Source organism: Anomaloglossus baeobatrachus, chromosome 6 (assembly GCF_048569485.1).
Source record: "Anomaloglossus baeobatrachus isolate aAnoBae1 chromosome 6, aAnoBae1.hap1, whole genome shotgun sequence".
In the NCBI taxonomy this organism is placed as follows: Eukaryota; Metazoa; Chordata; class Amphibia; order Anura; family Aromobatidae; genus Anomaloglossus; species Anomaloglossus baeobatrachus.
Genome location: NC_134358.1, coordinates 478,116,335 through 478,138,412, shown reverse-complemented (window position 1 = coordinate 478,138,412; position 22,078 = coordinate 478,116,335). Strand labels below are relative to the sequence as shown.

General features: G+C 48.3%; 1 protein-coding gene across 1 annotated transcript in view; it reads left to right on the top strand.

The window, feature by feature from the left end:
* Positions 1-17,279, top strand: part of STK31 (serine/threonine kinase 31) — a 267,725-nt gene extending 250,446 nt beyond the window's left edge. Inside the window, exons 23-24 of the mRNA XM_075315356.1 lie at positions 6,858-6,926; positions 16,755-17,279. Of these exons, the coding sequence (XP_075171471.1) occupies positions 6,858-6,926; positions 16,755-16,916 (231 nt within the window). The 3' untranslated portion in view covers positions 16,917-17,279. The remainder of the gene's footprint in view (positions 1-6,857; positions 6,927-16,754) is intronic.
* The last annotated feature ends 4,799 nt before the right edge of the window (positions 17,280-22,078 follow it).

The following is a 22,078-nucleotide window of genomic DNA, read 5'->3' as shown; positions in this document are numbered from 1 at the left end:
AGTCCTGTCTGTGCCTCCCACACCCCAGTCCTGTCTGTGCCTCCCACACCCCAGTCCTGTCTGTGCCTCCCACACCCCAGTCCTGTCTGTGCCTCCCACACCCCAGTCCTGTCTGTGCCTCCCACACCCCAGTCCTGTCTGTGCCTCCCACACCCCAGTCCTGTCTGTGCCTCCCACACCCCAGTCCTGTCTGTGCCTCCCACACCCCAGTCCTGTCTGTGCCTCCCACACCCCAGTCCTGTCTGTGCCTCCCACACCCCAGTCCTGTCTGTGCCTCCCACACCCCAGTCCTGTCTGTGCCTCCCACACCCCAGTCCTGTCTGTGCCTCCCACACCCCAGTCCTGTCTGTGCCTCCCACACCCCAGTCCTGTCTGTGCCTCCCACACCCCAGTCCTGTCTGTGCCTCCCACACCCCAGTCCTGTCTGTGCCTCCCACACCCCAGTCCTGTCTGTGCCTCCCACACCCCAGTCCTGTCTGTGCCTCCCACACCCCAGTCCTGTCTGTGCCCCCCCCAGTCCTGTCTGTGCCCCCCCCAGTCCTGTCTGTGCCCCCCCAGTCCTGTCTGTGCCCCCCCAGTCCTGTCTGTGCCCCCCCAGTCCTGTCTGTGCCCCCCCCCCCGTCCTGTCTGTGCCCCCCCCCCAGTCCTGTCTGTGCCCCCCCCCAGTCCTGTCTGTGCCCCCCCAGTCCTGTCTGTGCCCCCCCCAGTCCTGTCTGTGCCCCCCCAGTCCTGTCTGTGCCCCCCCAGTCCTGTCTGTGCCCCCCCCCAGTCCTGTCTGTGCCCCCCCCCCAGTCCTGTCTGTGCCCCCCCCCCAGTCCTGTCTGTGCCCCCCCCAGTCCTGTCTGTGCCCCCCCCAGTCCTGTCTGTGCCCCCCCCAGTCCTGTCTGTGCCCCCCCCAGTCCTGTCTGTGCCCCCCCCAGTCCTGTCTGTGCCCCCCCCCAGTCCTGTCTGTGCCCCCCCCAGTCCTGTCTGTGCCCCCCCCAGTCCTGTCTGTGCCCCCCCCAGTCCTGTCTGTGCCCCCCCCAGTCCTGTCTGTGCCCCCCCAGTCCTGTCTGTGCCCCCCACACCCCAGTCCTGTCTGTGCCTCCCACACCCCAGTCCTGTCTGTGCCTCCCACACCCCAGTCCTGTCTGTGCCTCCCACACCCCAGTCCTGTCTGTGCCTCCCACACCCCAGTCCTGTCTGTGCCTCCCACACCCCAGTCCTGTCTGTGCCTCCCACACCCCAGTCCTGTCTGTGCCTCCCACACCCCAGTCCTGTCTGTGCCTCCCACACCCCAGTCCTGTCTGTGCCTCCCACACCCCAGTCCTGTCTGTGCCTCCCACACCCCAGTCCTGTCTGTGCCTCCCACACCCCAGTCCTGTCTGTGCCTCCCACACCCCAGTCCTGTCTGTGCCTCCCACACCCCAGTCCTGTCTGTGCCTCCCACACCCCAGTCCTGTCTGTGCCTCCCACACCCCAGTCCTGTCTGTGCCTCCCACACCCCAGTCCTGTCTGTGCCTCCCACACCCCAGTCCTGTCTGTGCCTCCCACACCCCAGTCCTGTCTGTGCCTCCCACACCCCAGTCCTGTCTGTGCCTCCCACACCCCAGTCCTGTCTGTGCCTCCCACACCCCAGTCCTGTCTGTGCCTCCCACACCCCAGTCCTGTCTGTGCCTCCCACACCCCAGTCCTGTCTGTGCCTCCCACACCCCAGTCCTGTCTGTGCCTCCCACACCCCAGTCCTGTCTGTGCCTCCCACACCCCAGTCCTGTCTGTGCCTCCCACACCCCAGTCCTGTCTGTGCCTCCCACACCCCAGTCCTGTCTGTGCCACCCCCCCCAGTCCTGTCTGTGACCCCCAAACCCCCCCCCCCCAGTCCTGTCTGTGACCCCCAAACCCCCCCCCAGTCCTGTCTGTGACCCCCAAACCCCCCCCCAGTCCTGTCTGTGACCCCCAAACCCCCCCCCCCCCAGTCCTGTCTGTGACCCCCAAACCCCCCCCCCCCCAGTCCTGTCTGTGACCCCAAACCCCCCCCCCCAGTCCTGTCTGTGACCCCCAAAACCCCCCCCCCCCCAGTCCTGTCTTTGGCCCCCCCCTCCAGTCCTGTCTGTGCCCCTAGGGTGACCTCAAAAAATCGATGTCGGAATTTTGTCCGTCTGGACCCCACAAAACGATTCCCCTTTCCAGATAGCCAAAATTTGAGCTCGATCAAACGACGTTAACCCGTGTCGCTCAAAGTTTGAAAAAATCCAAATTTTTGGCCAAAAAGCTGACATATGGAGCCATAACTCCAGAACGATAAATAATAAAAACACGCTTAATATCTCACAAGAAAGCTAATGTTGTTCTTCAAAATTTATATTTATACATAATTGTTATTTTAAGTCAAACTGAGTTACAACAGCTTTTAGCCCCCAAGAACGTGACCTGGTACCACTAGGAGCATACTTCGTATATTTTGTTAAGTGATAAATTTTGGGGTTTTTTTGGTATATTTTTGAGTTTAAAGTAGAAATATAACAAAAAAACAAGTAATACTGATAAGTCTAATGACATTTTTTATTTTAAAATATAAAATTGAGGTATATAATACATACAAAACAGACACAGAAAAGATACAGACGAAGTACCTACATGAGTTGATAATTTTACATAGTTATCTAATCTATTCTAGAACTTTTGTTAAAGTAGTTTTTGAAACGTCAGAATATAATGCTCGGCATTTGCTTACAACTTGCAGGACATGTTGCTTTTGTTCTTCATCTTTTGTCAGAAGGTCGTTAAAGTCGGTTATTAATTTAACACCACGCTCAGCCATATCATTAACTACTTTTAATGTTTTGACAATTTTCAATCCTTCTTGGAAGTCATTATTTTGAGGCCAGGTGTTTGGATTTTGTCTTAGGAAATCTGTTTTTATATTAAATCGGTCAAAGAATGTAAATGTTTCTTTGGTAAGTAAATTTACCAATCCTCCATCAACTACCTCTTTTAATTTTTCTTTCCTAACTTCCTAACACGAGAAACGCCTTATCTTCTTCCGATTTCATCAGAGCCAAGGCATCTTGTTGAGCAATATCAAAGAGATCATTCAACTTTTCAACAAACTGTTTAAATTTGTTCTTGGCCGTTTCCGATGTTTTCTTCCGGTCTTTTTGAAGACTTCTCCACTCGGCGTGAAGTTTTTCCAGCTTAGTAATTGCATCTTGCTCATGTTTAGTCGGGATTCGAGCTTTCCCCCAAAAAATGAACACTTCTCGTATGGTCAGTTTTGCTGATTCTCTTACAGTTAATTTCACAGTACGTAAATTATAAAATAAAGCACATAAGACTTGACGATTTGAGGGTAGTTTACAACCAGTGATCTGGTGAATGGGATAGCCCACAAGAAATATTTTATCCTTGTTCCGGCTTTGTACACCTGATGTGAATGCCATTTCAGAGTCCAATAGGTAAATAACAGTTAACTAGAAAAACGAAATAAAATATATTACAAACTTTAATTTCAATAAAATATTTTTAAATATCTTTTAAAATAATACTATACTAACTATAAAAACAATAAAACACACACTTGGAAAATTTAAAAAAAACGTTAAAATATCTTCACTGGATAATTGTTCGATCTAACCAGTTCAAAGGCACTCTAGAAACTAAACTGAATAAATAAAAGGTCGGTTGTACGCTGAAGTAAAATCACCATCCCTAAAATAGAAATTACATGCACCCTGTGTGTAACATATAAATTTTGAAGAACAACATTAGCTTTCTTTTGAGATATTAAGTGTGTTTTTATTATTTACCGCTCTGGAGTTATGGCTCCATATGTCAGCTTTTTGGCCAAAAATTTGGATTTTTTCAAACTTGGAGTAACGAGCGGCGTGGGTTAACGTCGTTTGATCGAGCTCAAATTTTGGCTATCTCAATATCTGGAAAGGGGAATCGTTTTGTGGGGTCCAGACTAACAAGATTCCGACATTTTTTTTCCCCCCATATGAGATCCGGTCACCCTAGTGCCCCCCCTCCAGTCCTGTCTGTGCCCCCCCTCCAGTCCTGTCTGTGCCCCCCCTCCAGTCCTTTCTGTGCCCCCCCTCCAGTCCTGTCTGTGCCCCCCGAGTCTTGTCTGTGCCGCCCCCCAGTCCAGTCTGTGCTATCTGTGCCCCCCCTGTGATGTCTATGCCCCACAGACCCTCCTGTGATGTACATGACCCCAGCCCCTCCTGTGATGTACATGACCCAAGCCCCTCCTGTGATGTACATGACCCCAGCTTCTCCTGTGATGGATATGCCCCAGCGTGCCCCAGCCCTTCTTGTGATGTGTATACCCCCTGCCTCTCCTGTAATTTCTGCACCTCAGCGTCTCTAGACAGAGACAAACTTGGAAAAGCAGTTGTGAGAAGTAATATAAACAATATCACCTAACCTCACAGCTGCACCAAATAGAAGCAGCTCCAGCCATCACAGTAGGGGTGAGTTAATCGTTTGACCAAATATAGCAGGGTGATTTTGAAGTTGATAAATTTGTGCTGCCCCTGAAGGTTGGTAGAAAAGTCCATATGGCCCTCAGCAGTAAAAAGGTTCCCCACCCCTGCTTTAGCTGCTCTGCATAATACACAGGACAAATTATTACGTTTATGATAAAAAGCAATAGTAAATATCACGTAAAATTCAGATTCCTGGTTGAATAGAGGAAATTTGTTTCCTGACTTGTATTTCACTAATTCACTGCTTTTGGAGTTGCATTTGTGAAACTATTCACCCCCAAAAATAATTTGATTAATTCTTCTATTGTGAACAATGGACAAGTGACTTGACTAAACATTTAAAATGAGTCCATCCTAAATTCTGCAGATCTAAGCACAAGAAAAAACAAACCCTAAAACCTGCATCCCTGTACACTAAGAGAAATCAACTGGTTTGGTAATTTCTAGGGAAGAGCCAACCAGTATGTAAAGTTGGGAGTTCGTACCAGACTAGTGTCCAGTGCTCAAATCCGAACACTGACTTTTCACTTTGGCTGTGCTGCAGCCTTTAAAAAAGCTTATCCAGCATCGAACACACTGACAATCAACAAGTTTTTTGGCTGTAGGCACTTCCGCAGCCATCACAGCCATGCCGAGTATTGATGTCACGAATGTGTCACAGCCTGATGTGATCTTAGGAGTATCTAGGATCAGAAGGTCACAGTGGTGTTGTTGATCGCAGATCTGCTTTAGTGCCTACCAGTGATAAGCGAATATATTCAGCACTATTCGTACTTGACCTTCAGCCATCTTTGCTGCTGACATTGCTATGATTTTCAGTCGCAGCGGAAAAAAAAAATGTTGTGCGCTCCCCCGGTTATTTGTGATAACCAGCGCAGGTAAACTAGACAGCTGTGGATTGCAGCTCCCAGCTGTGTGCTTTTATCTTAGCTGTTTCTCAATTAGAGCCCCCCCAGGTTGTTTTTTTTTTGTTTTTTTTTTTAAAGTTACTTAAACAATAAAAAAATAAAAACTACGTTGGCTCCTGCCCATTTTTAATATCCAGCTCCGATAAAGCGGACAGCTAGGGCCTAGTTTTCTCAGGCTGAGAAGTTTCATGGTTTTAGGGCCCTCTCAAACCTAAAAATAGCGGCTCACAGCCGCCTCACAATTGGAGCATCCATTTTATATACGACAATTGTGGAGCTTTGCCCAACTCCTCCCGATTGCCTTGGTGAGGTGGCATTTGGGGTAATGGGGTTAATATTAGCTGTGATTTGTCAAAAATCACAGCTGCCATCAAGACCTGGGTAGGTAATGGAGAGGTGTCTGAGTCCCCCCCCCCCCCCCCATTACCAACTTAGAAACAATGATAGTACATGATTGCTTGTTCACCTCTTTAAATACTCACTTGTATTTCACATTGGTATCCTATGACTAAGGGCGCATTAATGCGCCGGAAACACGTAAGGGCTAGGAGTGGTTGATGACCTCACGCCATGTTTTAATGTAAGTTGGAATAAACAATTACCTTTTAATCTAGAGGATGTGCCTGGAATCCTGCTCTCCTTTACTTGTCTCATTATCACAAATAGGTGGGGGACCGCACATGAAAGTGGTGTGATACTGACTACAATGTTACCAGAAGCGACCTGTATTTCAGAGATGCATTTGGGCATCTTTTCCATGCTGTTCCCATTCCATTTTAGCACTATTTGCATCCATTTCCGAATTTTTTCAGCCCCGCCAGACATCTTCAGAGGGTCTACATGAAAATTATTAGTTTCCCATTGTCTTGCATTAGATTTCTAAGGCTATGTGCTCACAGGAGCTCGCACCTGTGGATATATCCGCAGGTATGTCCACAAGTATCCCGCAGCAGCTCCCCGGAATCCGCAGCTATACATAGCTGCGAGATTCCAGCGAAATAACTGTGGGAAACCTGCGGGCATTCATGCGACTTACCTGCGGAAGCCCTACTTGTATCTCCATAGTGGAGGGCCGGTAATTCCGCAGGAATAATTGACATGCAGTTATGTGCGGCTGCGGGACATCCGCAGCATATTCCGCAGCCGCACATACCGCATCATGGACATAGACACTCCCCATGTCCCATAGGATAACATGGGGAGTGTCTGTACTTGCGAAAACCTGCGGATTTATCTAGAAAATCCAGATAAATCCGCAGGTTTTCCACGGCAAAATCCACGGGTACAGAGTCCCGTGGGAACATAGCCGTAGATTAGATTTACTGTTCACTTGTTACAATACAGAGCTGCGTTTTGTAACTGTGTAAAACAGTTTGCCTCTGTGTGCCAATCCCTTATAGAATTTTCTTTACAGTGGTTTTTTTTTGTTTTTTTAATGTCTAATGTCTCTAACTATCTAAACTTTTTTTTTATTTTTTAAAAGCTCTGTACAGGGAAGAAAATTGTTGCATACAAACCTGACGGAACCCCTGATCTTGAGAATCTTGACTTGGTATGTTATATAATTATGCAAATAACCAATTATTGTCTTTTATGTACATACTACAGTAAGGTCCTCAGTTTGCGACTCCTCTGCTGACGAAGCTTTAAAGAGAACCTGTCGTCAGATTTGTCCCCTATAAGCTGCCAGCACCAGTAAGCCCTTATTTACAGCATTCTAGAATATTGTATATAAGAGCTCAGGTTGCTCTGTGTAATGTGAAAAAGACCTAATGCTCAGATAGAAGGCGGTTGGGTCCAATGGGCGTCGCTGCTCGCAGTCCAGTGCCTCCTCTCTTGCTTCCATCATCTTCCTTCCCTGCTCCTCGTGGATGACACGTCCTATGTAATCCACACAGAGGCGCTTCTGTGCATGTGCACTATTCTCTGCACTACTGAAAGCAGAGCAAAGTGCTGTAATGCAGAGGCGCGGGGAAAGGTCAAAGACCGCCTGTGCATTCTCAGTACAATACTTTGCTTTGCCCTAAGCAGGGAAGAGCAAAGTGCACAGGAGCACAATGGAGGTCTCTGTGTGGATGACATAGCTGGGAAGTAGGATGGCGATGGAAGGAAGAGAGGAGGCGCCGAAACAGAGACTAGTGACTCCCAATGGACCCAACTGCCCCACGGGTGAGTATAATAAAAGCTGTTTTTTATATTATACAGATCAGCATGGGCTCTTATATACAGTATTTCTTCGGCGCTCCATTGGGAGACCCAGACGATTGGGTGTATAGCTACTGCCTCCGGAGGCCACACAAAGTATTACACTAAAAAGTGTAAGGACCCTCCCCTTCTGCATATACACCCCCCGTGGATCACGGGCTGCTTCAGTTTTCATGCTTTGTGCGAAGGAGGTCAGACATCCACGCATAGCTCCACTGTTTTTAGTCAGCAGCAGCTGCTGACTATGTCGGTTGGAAGAAAAGTGGGCCCATATGGGGCCCCCAGCATGCTCCCTTCTCACCCCACTTTTGTCGGCGGTGTTTGTTAAGGTTGAGGTACCCATTGCGGGTACGGAGGCTGGAGCCCACATGCTGTTTTCCTTCCCCATCCCCCCTCGGGGCTCTGGGTGAAGTGGGATCTTACCGGTCTCCAGGCACTGAGACCGAGCTCCATCCACAGACCCGGAGATCCTGCTGGATATGGAGCTGGGTATCGTCAGGGACAGGGCCCTGCTACATTAAGGTACTCTGTGTCCCCGTACACATCGCGCACACACACACCAGCATTGCTGGGAGTGCTAGTGCGCCGGGGACAACAGCGCGGAGCGCTTGTGCTATTATTCACTGCAGCTTAGCTGAGTGAATTTATGTGTTAGAAACTGCCGCGCCGGCCGCTGCGGGGTGTTTTACACTGTGGCGCGGCTGGGACTTGTGGTGCGCCGGGGACTTCCGCGCTGGCCGTGCACATAGGACGGCCGCGCTTATTACTCGAGTCCCCGGCTTTGCGGCCTAGTTTTCGCTTCGTTCCCGCCCCCAGCCCTGCCAGTCAGGGGAGGGGCGGGACGCTGTACAGACAGTCAGCGCCGAGAGCTGGAGTCTGCTTTGCATTCTCCAGCCCCCTTCACTGGACACAGTGGGACGCCAGTTTCCCGCTCTGGTCTGGGGCACGCCCACGGCCCGCCCCTCTTCACAAGACGCCGGCAGCCATTCCTGCACGCAGTCTGGGCTGGAGAAGGGAGACAAGCTCTGGGCAACCAGTCACAGGATTCGGGCGACCACACACCCGCCTCTGGGCGGGCGGTAAGCGGCACCTGAAGTGCTGACCCCACTAATGCCATTTGTATATGCCTAGATGGCTAGACTACAGCAGCAAAAAGCAAGGGTGCTAAGGCACAGGCTTTCTAGGCTGCTTGTATTGCATGTGCTGAAGTGTTCATTTGTACTTTATGCTGGTATGCTATACACTGCACTGTACGGTCGCTATTCTTGGCTATATACTCCTAGATGGCTGGACAACAGCAGCAAAAAAGCAAGGGTGCTAAGGCACAGGCTTTCTATGCTGCTTGTACTGCATGTGCTGAAGTGTTCATTTGTACTTTCTGCTTGTATGCTATACATTGCACTGTACGGTCGCTATTCTTGGCTATATACTCCTAGATGGCTGGACAACAGCAGCAAAAAAGCAAGGGTGCTAAGGCACAGGCTTTCTATGCTGCTTGTACTGCATGTGCTGAAGTGTTCATTTGTACTTTATGCTGGTATGCTATACACTGCACTGTACGGTCGCTATTCTTGGCTATATACTCCTAGATGGCTGGACAACAGCAGCAAAAAAGCAAGGGTGCTAAGGCACAGGCTTTCTATGCTGCTTGTACTGCATGTGCTGAAGTGTTCATTTGTACTTTCTGCTTGTATGCTATACACTGCACTGTACGGTCGCTATTCTTGGCTATATGCTTCTAGATGGCTAGACAACAGCAGCAAAAAAGAAAGGGTGCCAAGGCACAGGCTTTCTATGCTGCTTGTACTGCACGTGATACTGTTCCACACGGCAGGTTCCACTGTCCCCATTGTGTGCAATGCTCCCCTGTAGCACTTGGTCAGCCGGGGTCTCTGCTAGAGGTGGCTAAAGGAACCACCTGTGAACCCTGTCCAGGGACAGGGACGGAGTTGCAGTTTCGGCTGATAGGTCTGTGACTGTGACTAACATCTTAGAGACTTTGCAGTCCAGACGGACCATGGGCAATGTTGATACAATGCTCCCTGGCCGCCCTCATTTGGAACAAATCAGTGCTCCGGGGGGGGTCCCATGCATCCCAGGGCGCAGGCTCTGACACGGACGACAGTCCCAGACAGTCTAAGCGAGCTCGCTGGGAGCGGCACTCGGCTTCATCACTGGTTAGGGTCCCAGCGGGACCCTCTGTATGATGAGGCAGACGTAGCTGATCAGGACTCTGATCCTGAGACCGCTCTCAATCCGGATACTCCGGATGGTGACGCCATAGTGAATGATCTTCTAGCGTCCATCAAGGGAATGTTGGATATTTCTCCCTCAGCCCCTCCAGTGGAGGAGTCAGCTTCACAGCAGGAGAAATCCCTTTTCAGTATCTCAAGCGTATATTGAGTACTTTTCTGACCACTCTGACTTCAGAGAAGCAATCCGGAAACACCACACTTATCCAGATAAGCGTTCTCCAATCGTATTAAGGATACACGTTATCCTTTTTTCTCCCTGACGTGGTCAAGCGCTGGAGCCAGTGTCCAAAGGTGGATTCCCCTATCTCCAGGCTTGCGGCTAGATCCATAGTTGCAGTGGAAGATGGGACTTCACTTAAAGATGCCATTGACAGACAGATGGTCCTCTGGTTGAATTCTGTCTATGAAGCTATCGGCGTGTCGGTTGCTCCGGCATTCGCAGCCGTATGGGCATTCCAAGCTTTTTCAGCTGGTCTTGCGCACGTGGACACTGTCACATGTACATCTGTGCCGCAGATGGCGTCCTTAACCTCGCAATGTCTGCATTGCGACTTACGCTATTAATGCTGTCCTGCACTCTACGAGCCGTACGTCAGTGGCGTCCGCCAACTCCGTGGTTTTACGCAGAGCCTTGTGGTTGAGGGAATGGAAAGCAGATTCTGCTTCCAAAAAAGTGCTTAACCAGTTTGCCGTTATCTGGTGACAGACTGTTTGGTCAGCGATTGGATGAAATCATTAAACAGTCCAAGAGTAAGGACTCTTCCTTACACCAGCCCAGATCAAACCACACCCAACAGAGGAAGGGACAGTCGAGGTTTCGGTCCTTCCCAGGCTCGGGCAGGTCCCAATTGTCCTCGTCCAAAAGGACTCAAAAAGCTCAGAGAGGCGCAGATTCCTGGCAGGCTCAATCACGCCCAAGGAAGGCAGCCGGAGGAACCGCTTCCAAGGCGGTTTCCTCATGACGTTCAGCTCTCTCTCTCCGCATCCGCGGTCGGTGGCAGACTCTCCCGCTTTGGCGACATTTAGCTGCCACAGGTCAAAGACCGGTGGGTGAGAGACATTTTGTCTCACGTGTACAGGTTAGAGTTCTGTTCTCGTCCTCTGACTAGATTTTCAGAACTTCCTCACCTCCCGACCGAGCCGATGCTCTTCTGCAGGCAGAAGGAGTGGTAATCCCTGTTCCTCCTCAGGAACAAGATACGGTTTTTACTCCAATCTGGTTGTGGTACCAAAAAACGACGGCTCTTCCGTTCCGTTTTGGACCTAAACCTGCTCAACAAGCACGTGAAAACCAGGCGGTTCCGGATGGAATCCCTCCGCTCCGTCATTGCCTCCATATCTCAAGGAGATTTCCTAGCGTCAATAGACATCAGGATGCTTATCTCCACGTGCCGATTGCTCCAGAGCACCGGTGTTGGTTACGATTCGTTATTGAAGACGAGCATCTTCAGTTCGTAGCCCTGCCCTTCGGTCTGGCGACAGCCCCACGGCTTTTCACAAGTTCATGGCAGCAGTGGGAGTAGTCCTGCACTCTCAGGGTCACTCTGTGATCCCTTACTTGGACGATCTACTTGTCAAGGCACCCTCTCAAGAGGCATGCCAACACAGCCTGAACGTGGCGCTGGAGACTCTCCAGAGTTTCGGGTGGATCATAAACTTTTCAAAGTTAAATCTGACACCGACCCAATCGCTGACATATCTTGGCATGGAGCTTCACACTCTCTCAGCGATAGTGCAGCTCCCGCTGGACATACAGCGTTCACTACAGACGGGGGTGCAGTCTCTCCTTCAAGGCCAGTCACACCCCTTAAGACGCCTCATGCAGAGGCAGTCCTTTTCGCGCAGTTTAATCTGCGTCCACTTCTATAGGACATTCTTCGCCAATGGGATGGGAAGTCAACGTCCCTAGACAGGAACGTACCCCTTTCTCAGACGGGCAAGGACTCTCTTCAGAGGAGTCCACCCTTCAGATCAATGTTCTGGAAATCTGGGCAGGGTATCTTGCCCTGCAAGCCTTCCAGCAGAGGCTGGAAGGCAAACGGATCCGAATTCAGTCGGACAACTTCGCAGCGGTGGCATACATCAACCACCAAGGCGGAACACGCAGTCGGCAAGCCTCCCAGGAAGTCCGGCGGATTCTGATGTGGGTGGAAGACAGAGCATACACCATATCCGCAGTTCACATCCCGGGCGTAGAAAACTGGGAAGCAGACTTCCTCAGTCGCCAGGGCATGGACGCAGGGGAATGGTCTCTGCACCCGGACGGGTCTCAAGAAATCTGTAGCCGCTGGGGGAGGCCGGACGTCGACCTAATGGCGTCTCGGCACAACAACAAGGGCCCGATTTTCATGGCGCGGTCTCAAGATCAAAGAGCTCTGGCGGCAGGCGCCTTAGTTCAGGATTGGTCGCAGTTCCAGCTACCCTATGTGTTTCCCCCTCTGACACTGTTGCCCAGAGGGCCACGCAAGATCAGCTCCGATTGCCGCCGCGCCATCCTCGTCGCCCCAGACTGGCCGAGGAGGTCGTGGTACCTGCATCTGTGGCATCTCACGGTCGGCCAACCGTGGGCACTACCAGACCGGCCAGACTTACAGTCCCAAGGGCCGTTTTTTCCATCTGAATTCTACAGCCCTGAACCTGACTGTGTGGCCATTGAGTCCTGGATCCTAGCGTCTTCAGGATTATCTCAAGACGTCATTGTCACCATGAGACGGGCTAGGAAGCCGACGTCTGCCGAGATCCACCACAAGACGTGGAAGATATTCTTATCTTGGTGCTCTGCTCAGGGAGTGTCTCCCTGGACATTTGCATTGCCTACTTTTCCTTCCTTCCTGCAATCTGGTTTGGGAAAAGGTTTGTCGCTCGGCTCCCTTAACGGACGAGTCCCAGCGCTGTCTGTATTCTTTCAGAAGCGCATAGGGCGACTTCCTCAGGTACGCACGTTCCCGCAGGGGGTTTGTCACATTGTCCCTCCGTACAAGAGGCCGTTAGACCCATGGGATCTGAACAGGGTACTAATTGCTCTCCAGGAGCCGCCCTTTGAGCCTCTGAGGGATGTTTCACTTTCTCGACTTTCACAGAAAGTGGCCTTTTTGGTAGCGGTCACGTCTCTTCAGAGAGTGTCCGAGCTCGCAGCGCGGTCATCCAAAGCTCCCTTCTTGGTGTTTCACCAAGACAAGGTAGTGCTGCGCCTGATTCCGGGGTTTCTCCCTAAGGTGGTATCCCCCTTTTCATCTCAGTCAGGATATCTCCTTACCTTCCTTTTGTCCTCATCCAGTTCATCGATATGAATTGGATTTGTATTTGTTGGATCTGATGAGAACGCTCAGAATCTACATTTCCCGCACGGCGCCCCTGCGCCGCTCGGATGCACCCTTTGTACTTGTCGCTGGTTAGCGCAAAGGGTCGCAGGCTTCCAAATCCACCCTGGCTCGATGGATCAAGGAACCAATTCTTGAAGCCTACCGTTCTGCTGGGCTTCCGGTTCCATCAGGGCTGAAGGCCCATTCTACCAGAGCCGTGGGTGCGTCCTGGACATTACGGCACCAGGCTACGGCTCAGCAGGTGTGCCAGGCGGCTACCTGGGCGAGTCTGCACACCTTCACCAAGCGTTATCAGGTGCATGCCTACGCTTAGGCGGATGCCAGCCTAAGTAGAAGAGTCCTGCAGGCGGCGGTTGCCTCCATGTAGGGAAGGGCTGTTTTTCCAGTCCAAACTTGAGGTATTAATTTACCCACCCAGGGACTGCTTTTGGACGTCCCAATCGTCTGGGTCTCCCAATGGAGCGCCGAAGAAGAAGGGAATTTTGTTACTTACCGTAAATTCCTTTTCTTCTAGCTCCAATTGGGAGACCCAGCACCCGCCCCTGTTCCTTCGGGATTTTTTGGTTGTTCGGGTACACATGTTGTTCATGTTGAATGGTTTCAGTTCTCCGATATTCCTTCGGATTGAATTGTTTAACCAGTTATTGGCTTTCCTCCTTCTTGCTTTTGCACTAAAACTGAAGCAGCCCGTGATCCACGGGGGGTGTATATGCAGAAGGGGAGGGGCCTTACACTTTTTAGTGTAATACTTTGTGTGGCCTCCGGAGGCAGTAGCTATACACCCAATCGTCTGGGTCTCCCAATTGGAGCTAGAAGAAAAGGAATTTACGGTAAGTAACAAAATTCCCTTCTTTATAATGCTGTTTATAAGGGCTGATTGGTGGTGGCTGCAGGTTATAAGGGACAGATCTGGTGATAGCTTCCCTTTAAGGGGCACTTCTCACATAGCGAGATCGCTGCTGAGTCACAGGTTTTGTGACGCACCAGTGACCTCATCAGCGATCTCGCTGTGTGTGACACTAAGCAGCGACCTGGCCCCTGCTGTGAAATCGCTGATCATTACACATTGCTCTGGTTCATTTTTTGCTCGTTGCTCTCCCGCTATGAAGCACACATCGCTGTGTTTGACAGCGAGAGAGCAACGATCTCAATGTGCAGGGAGCCAGCTTCTGACAGCTGCGGACGCTGGTAACCATGGTACACTTCGGGTAACCAAGCAAAGGCTTTGCTTGGTTACCCGACATTTACCTCGGTTACCAGCGTCCGCAGCTGCTAGAAGCCGGCTGCCTGCTCCCTGCACACGTAGCCAAGGTACACATCGGGTAACTAAGTGAAGCGCTTTGCTTGGTAACCTGATGTGTACCCAGGCTACGAGTGCAGGGAGCCAGTGCTAAGCAGTGTGCATAACCAGTGTAAATATCGGGTAACCAAGCAAAGCATTTTGCTTAGTTACCCGATATTTACCTTGGTTACCAAGCGCAGCATCGTTTCCACGAGTAACTGATGAGATCTACCTGATTGACAGCTCACCAGCGACCATGTAGCGAAGCACCAGCGATCCTGACCAGGTCATATCGTGGTCGGAATCGCTGGTACGTAGTTTAGTGAGACGGTACCCAAAGTTGTTTTCTCTATATCTAGGACCTTTCTGTCCTGTCAGTTTTTTATTGCCCACAACTGCCAGAGCAGTGTAATCTGTTGTGCTGTTCTGCATGGTTAAAAATATTAATTACAAGTCAGTGTAATCCTTAAGTATCCTTAATTACCCCCTGGACTGTAGCAGCACCATTCCTGGGGCCAGGAATTTAGTGAACACCCTGGGCACTGTGGTCTGCCCAAATGGGTGAGCCCTCAATTGATAGTGATCCCACCTGACTAAAAAGTGGCAGAGAAGTTGATGGGCCAGAAAAAGTGGTACATGCAGATAAGCGTCCTGAAAGGCATTCCCCAGCTTCAATGGATGTGAACCAAGAGCGAAGCGACTCTATCTTAAAGAGACACTATCTTGAAGCGGCAAAGCTGAACTCCTTTGTTCAGATGCTTATATCTAAAATTGGCTGCACCGAGCCATCGTTTTTGGGAATAATAAATAGGTTTGAATAAAACCCCCTGAAGTGCTCTGAAAAGGGAACTCCTACGATCACCCCTGTCTGAAGCAGGAAAATTATGGTCTAATCGAAACAGACTCTCATTCTGGAAGACATGGAAGGACGAGAATAAACAAAACGATACTGAGCTTTATCCTGTAACCTGAAAAGATGACTTACCTGACCTAAAAATCGCCAGTTGCCCCAAGCCATGCCTCCTGACAGAAGAGGTGGTGGCCAACCACCTAGGAGAAACTCCTAAGTGGGTCTGCCTGTCAAACATTGATCTTTCTACTACCTCTGGATATGGAGGGCTTAGACCCTGATCCAAAAGTGTGTCCAATTGAAGTAGACCTAAATGTAGTACTCTTATGTTACAGAGGCCTAACCTCCCTATCCGACTCCTCCTGTGCTGGAAATTGATGAAAAAGGGCGACCCTGAAGAGCCCGCTGCCTCTGCAAGGGTTGGCTGGTCCTGGACTGAGGAAGCAAGGTGCTTCTCCCCTCGTGGCTTCAGAAATTATTTTATCTAGCCTGGTGGTAGAGATTTCTTCTAAACTATGGCTGCTCTCCATAACTTAAGCCAGAGCACACGGCGGATCGCCACACAATTAATTGCCGCATAGGCAGAGCACTCTGCTGCATCTAAAGATGCTGAACAGAGATGTTTTCCTGCCTGCGCAATCTGATCAGCAATCTTGACCAACTTCAAATTCTAATAGCCGGCCAAAATAATTTGGCGCAAATGTTTAACCCACGCCGTGGGGGCAGCGTAGGTTTTACTCCTACAGTGGCGTCAACAGCCGACACCTATCTGTTCACCATTTTCCTCAATTTTCCCACTTGAAATGGATTATAATTGGCTTACGGATTTCCGCTCCAGTACCTTTTACTACTGAGAAATGGTCCGGCCACAACGACTGGAGAGGATACGGACTGAGCAATAGCAGCTTGTACTCTGTCGCTATGTGGGTGAAATTACACTTGGTTATCCGTTAGATTTCCAGCTGAAAGACACAAAGCAAAATAAAAGAAAGATTAGAAACTGACTCTGGCAGCCGAGGTAATGTCTGGCGTGGAGGAGCGAAATTTATTTAGATACAAAATAGTCGTGTCAGCAGACTATTCCATGGCTGTGTCCATGGTTCTATGTCCCCCTATAAGACGAACTAGAAAGGTCATTATTCTAGATGTTGACCTGCAAGGGCTTGACGTATTAAAATCCGTAAGTAACAAAAATGTTAAGGCCCTGTCACACACAGATAAATCTGTGGCAGATCTGTGGTTGCAGTGAAATTGTGGACAATCAGTGCCAGGTTTGTGGCCATGTACAGATGGAACAATATGTCCATGATTTCACTGCAACCACAGATCTGCCAAAGATTTATCTCTGCGTGTGACGGGGCCTTAAGGTGCCAGGCTGTGGCACCTTTCTCCTCTCTCAACCAACCTTGGGCTTTATAGTTTGTAAATATTTCATGTAATGAGTCTTTATTTTTATTTACTCCAGGATCCCAAAGCCAAGGCTCTGCTGTCGGGTCTGGTATGCTGTGGATATCGCATGCTGACTGAGCACATTGAAACACATGAATATTTTCATATTGCTGAGCCCGAATTTCCTCCTTTGCCAAATGATGACACTGATGATAATATGCCCGCAGACTTTGCTTGATTTAACTATATTTTCTTCAAGACCATATTTATCTCTGATCTCTGTCTTAGCTATTGTTCAGTTATCTTATTAGCATTCTTTATAGTTATTCATGTTTGTTTTCATTTTTGTGACAGTTCAGTCAGAATGAGAGGTTGTTGTTTTTTTTCATTTCTATGGAATAAATCCCCTAAAATCTGTTTGTATGTTTCATAGAAATAATGTATTGTTAGGACACTGGAAAACTGAAGAATGGTCTGCTTAAGTAGCTAAATGCTGCATTTTTCAGACAGCACTCAAGTTTTACTTTGCAGGTTCAAGTTCCCTAGAAAGACTAAAAACAATAAAAATATAAAAGTTAAAATCTTTCCTTTCCTTTTTAACGTTCAAAAATAAAGAAATAGAACATCACTATGTGGTATGGTCATGTCTGTAAATGTCCAATCTCTCATAACATTTTTTTAAGTTTAACCCCTTCACAACTTTTTGCGCGAGCCTCCATTTTTCCCCCTCACATGTTGGCTGATCTGATCAGGTAGCAGGAGAGGGTGGATCGGAGATTAGTAACACTCAATATAGCAGAAATCACGATCTCCTGTGATTGTCAGCTGCGAGCTGGCAATCACAGGAGGATATTGTGATGACATGCACGGGGTAATCAGCTGACCCCCGGCTGTCATCACACCCCAACAGCACCCCCACGACCACATGATGGGGGCGCAGACGGACAGGATTAGTGACATGCTTCCTATGTGTGTGTGTTAAATGCTGCTGCCAGAGATTGACAGCGGCATTTAACTGATTGACAGCCATGGTTGAGTCTCTGATCTACCTGTGGCTGTTAGAGGCACTTGATGGCAGAATAAATCAACTATCAAGTGCTGGGAAAGATGTGGGCTAAGCGTGTGAGTCCGCATCAAAGGCAAGGATATGGCCAATGACGTAACTATGTTATTGGTCGTGAAGTAGTTAACCTATAATTTTTATGGGTATTAGCTCCTTTTTTTGGTGAACCACTCAAGCGACATATAGGGGTAAATATATCCGGTATATATGGAGGGGAAACTTACCATTACATATAAACTCCCAAATCTTTGACAATGGGATCAAACACACACGTGTTCTGTGGAACAGTAGAGCCATTGGAACATCTGTCCACACAGTGAGGGATGTTTTTTGTTTTATTTTTCTTAACTACCCATGTAGAGATTTTATGCATTAGTTTATTAAAGATGTGGTGGTTTCTGTTTTTGACCGCCAGGTGTCATCATACTCCTTTTTCAGCAGTTTCCTACTGCAGCTACAGAATGTTATATCCACATCCATTACTGACACAGAAGCAGCTATGCGGACTAAGGTGAAAATAACCAATGCAAAGCTCAAACTAGCTTGGATAATATGAAGGTTTTAAAAATATAAAAAAAATGCAAAAATTAAAATGAGTATGAAACCTGAAAGATGCCAGTAAAAAAAAAGTGATTTGCAAAGCTTTTTACTCCAGTTTTCTCGTGTAAAAGATTCGATGAATTAGAGTTGGGCAATAGTTCCTTTTATTTTTTTAAATGCTTCTAAAGCTATTCCTTTGCTGTTCATTTATTTGCAGTTAATATCAGATTTTCTTAGCTTTTTTTTTTTCTTGAAGAGGCTTTGAAAAAACACCTGGTGGAAGAAAAAAAGTGTTTTACTTTTGCTATTTTTTCCTAAAGGAAATGTCTATGAACTAGAACAGTTAAAAAAGCAAAACTGTTAAATATTTCAGGAAAAAAAAACTCCTCAAAGCTACCTCAAAAAAGGAGCGTTTTTTTTAAAGGGAATCTGTCACCAGGTTTTTGCTCCCCCATTTGAGAGCAGCATAATTTAAAGAGACACAGACCCTGATTCCAGCGATATGTCACTTTCTGAGCTGTTTGCTGTCATTTTGATTAAATCAATGCTTTCTCTGCTGTAGATCTAGCAGTTATACAGAGCTCATGAATATGCTGGGCTACCTGATACCACATCAAGTAGTCCTCTAAGGCCAGAGTCCCACTTGCGTATGACTCGTGCAAGTCTCACATCGGTATCACATGGCACAGCTGCTCACTCTCCTGACAGGAGCGGGTTGGCTGCATGTATTTCCATTCAGCTGAGATGCTAGTGTCCGGAGACTGCCAGCTGTGATGGATGATACCGATACGAGACTCGCACAAGAGGAACTCTGGCCTAATGATCTACTGCTGATTATTCAGTGGTTTTATGAAAACTATACTAAGCGGCCCAGTAAGTAACACCCAATGGAATCGGGGGTCTCTGCCCTTACGTTATGCTGACCTCAGATTAGTTGGCAAAAAGCGGGTGACCGAATCCCTTTTAAGACAGTTTCAGCTTGAATAACCTCTACATTTTCAACGTTACAAAAACTTGAGAACATAGGTCAGTCGAGATGATGAAGATGTATCCAACAATGATCTAGATCTGTCTTGGGAGAAATTTCTTGTACTAATCTCAGAAGAGGGTGGCGTAGAATTAGAGCTCACCTGAAACCCACTAATGATAAAGATAACAGGCTAAAGCGAGCTTTACACGCTGCGATATCGGTACCGATATCGCTAGCGTTGGTACCCGCCCCCATCTGTTGTGCGACATGGGCAAATCGCTGCCCGTGCCGCACAACATCGCCCAGACCCGTCACACGTACTTACCTGCCCAGCGACGTCGCTGTGACCGGCGAACCGCCTCCTTTCTAAGGGGGCGGTTCGTTCAGCGTCACAGCTGTGTCACTGAACCGCCACCCAATAGAAGCGGAGGGGCGGAGATGAGCGGGGCGTAACATCCCGCCCACCTCCTTCCTTCCGCATAGCATCCGGGAGGCAGGTAAGGAGAGCTTCCTCGTTCCTGCGGTGTCACACGGAGCGATGTGTGCTGCCGCAGGAACGAGGAACAACTTCGTTACTGCTGCAGTAATGATATTTGAGAATGGACCCCCATGTCACGATGAGCGATTTTGCATGTTTTTGCGACAATGCAAAATCGGGCATAGGTGTCACACGCAACGGCATCGCTAATGCGGCCGGATGTGCGTCACCAATTCCGTGACCCCAACGACTTTGCATTAGCCATGTCGTAGCGTGTAAACCCCCTTTAAGCTAACATTGCAGGTAAACCAAAAAAACAGAAATAACAGATGCAGGGCTGAAGTCTTCGTTTTTAAGGCCCAGTCACACACAACGACTTACCAGCGATCCCGAAAATGATGCGACCTGATAGGGATCGCAGGTAAGTCACTGGGAGGTCGCAGGTGAGATGTCACACAGTCAGATCTTACTAGCAATGCAGGAACAATACAGGTCGCAGTAGCGACCTGTGTAACGATCTCAGCTGTCACTGTGACCCTGTCACACAGTGTCAAACACAGCGATGCGTCCTGCCCAGCAGGACATCGCCTTTTGAAGAAAATGGCGTGGACCAAGGACGTCTTTTCAGAAAAAAATCTGATACTTAAACGATATACACCTACCCTGAGCAGTGCTTTCAAGGACCTGACCAGGGTATATAAGGAGCGGGTGGTATCCTGGTGGGAAGTTCAATCATTAGAAAGTTATCTCAAGGACAAAATTGTTCCTAGACATTTAAGGATAACTTTACAGCCTGGTTACCGCCATAAGAATACTGACTTTATCACAAAATGGGAGGAGGAGGCCACTGAAAGTTCCCTCAGGCTCATGAAATTGCTGTTGGAGGAAGAGAGGAAGAATCTGTCCACTTTGGAAGATTCCCTGAAAGAACATATTGATATAACACGCAAATTTTCTAGTGAGGTCGATTTTGCAAATAAAGAACTGGTTTTGCAAGGTGTGATAGAAAAATTCCAATATAAACTAAAAGAAAGGAAACATAAGTTTTATATCAGGGATCTTCAAGACTTTAACGATAATAGGGTCTATCTTCCATCTGGCAATCGAACGACCAGACAGAGTGAGACAGATATCTCATCGACTGACGCTGAACTCTCTGATACGGACACCAGGGGCAATTTATTTAGACCCCAACAACAGTATAAAAGACAGGGAGAGGTAGATCTAATTTTAGCTGAGCTGCTCATAATTTTGGCCGAGGGGGTTTTTTAGACAACCAATATCACCTGACGAGCAAGGGCCAACTAAATCCCCTATAATGGTTGGAGCACCTCAAGTGATAAACTTGTCTTCTAGACCCCTTAATGACACGGAGTTACTTGTTTTGCACAAAGGTTTATCATTTGTTCCTTCCACTGATTTTGACAAATTTACAGCAATTAAGGATTTGAACCTTTTCGCTAGAGATCTTAAATGGAAAAAGTTTTTTGGGAGACAAACTGAAAAAACATCAGCAGAATTAGGGATCCCGGAAGACCTAGTACAGGACGTTAGATTACTTTTCCATTTAAGCGACACGAATCCTAACGATCTAGGGGTAGGGCCGTTCACGACTCTTAAGCTGGTGTCACACATAACGACGACGACAACGACGTCGCTGCAACGTCACCATATTCTGTGACGTTGCAGCGACCATAGATGATCGTTAGTAAGCTGTCAAACATGCTAAATAAAGCAGCGACGAAGCAGAGATCATAGCGACGTCGACGGTCGTTGTGTGGTTTCAGACATGTCTTTGCACGACGAGTCAGAGGTGTGGTTTTAACCCCTAGATAAGGTTTGCGTTATCTCTTTTAACGCCCCTCTGTTCCTATTGGTGATCGCTACAGCGCTTTGCGTTGTCTTTCTTCACGCCCCTCTGTTCCGATTGGTCATCACTACAGCGTCGCCTGATTGGGTGACCGTATCAAACAAAAGACGACGCAGTAGCGCTTCCATTCACTCTACCTGAGCTTTTTCAGAACGCAGTTTGTTGCAGTGATTTTTTCAATTTGTTGATTTCGTCTTGGATTTTTAATATTCTCCTGACTTAAAGGTAAGTAATTTTTTTGGGCAGTATTATACCAATATTCTAGTACATCGTGACATTAATATAGCAACTGTATTCTTGTATATTGTGGCAGTATTATAGTTATATTTAGTTATATTTCTTCAGCGCTCTATTGGGAGACCCAGACGATTGGGGTATAGCTACTGCCCTCTGGAGGCCACACAAAGCACTACATTAAAAGTGCAAGGCCCCTCCCCCTCTGGCTATACCCCCCCCGTGGTATCACGGGTTCTCCAGTT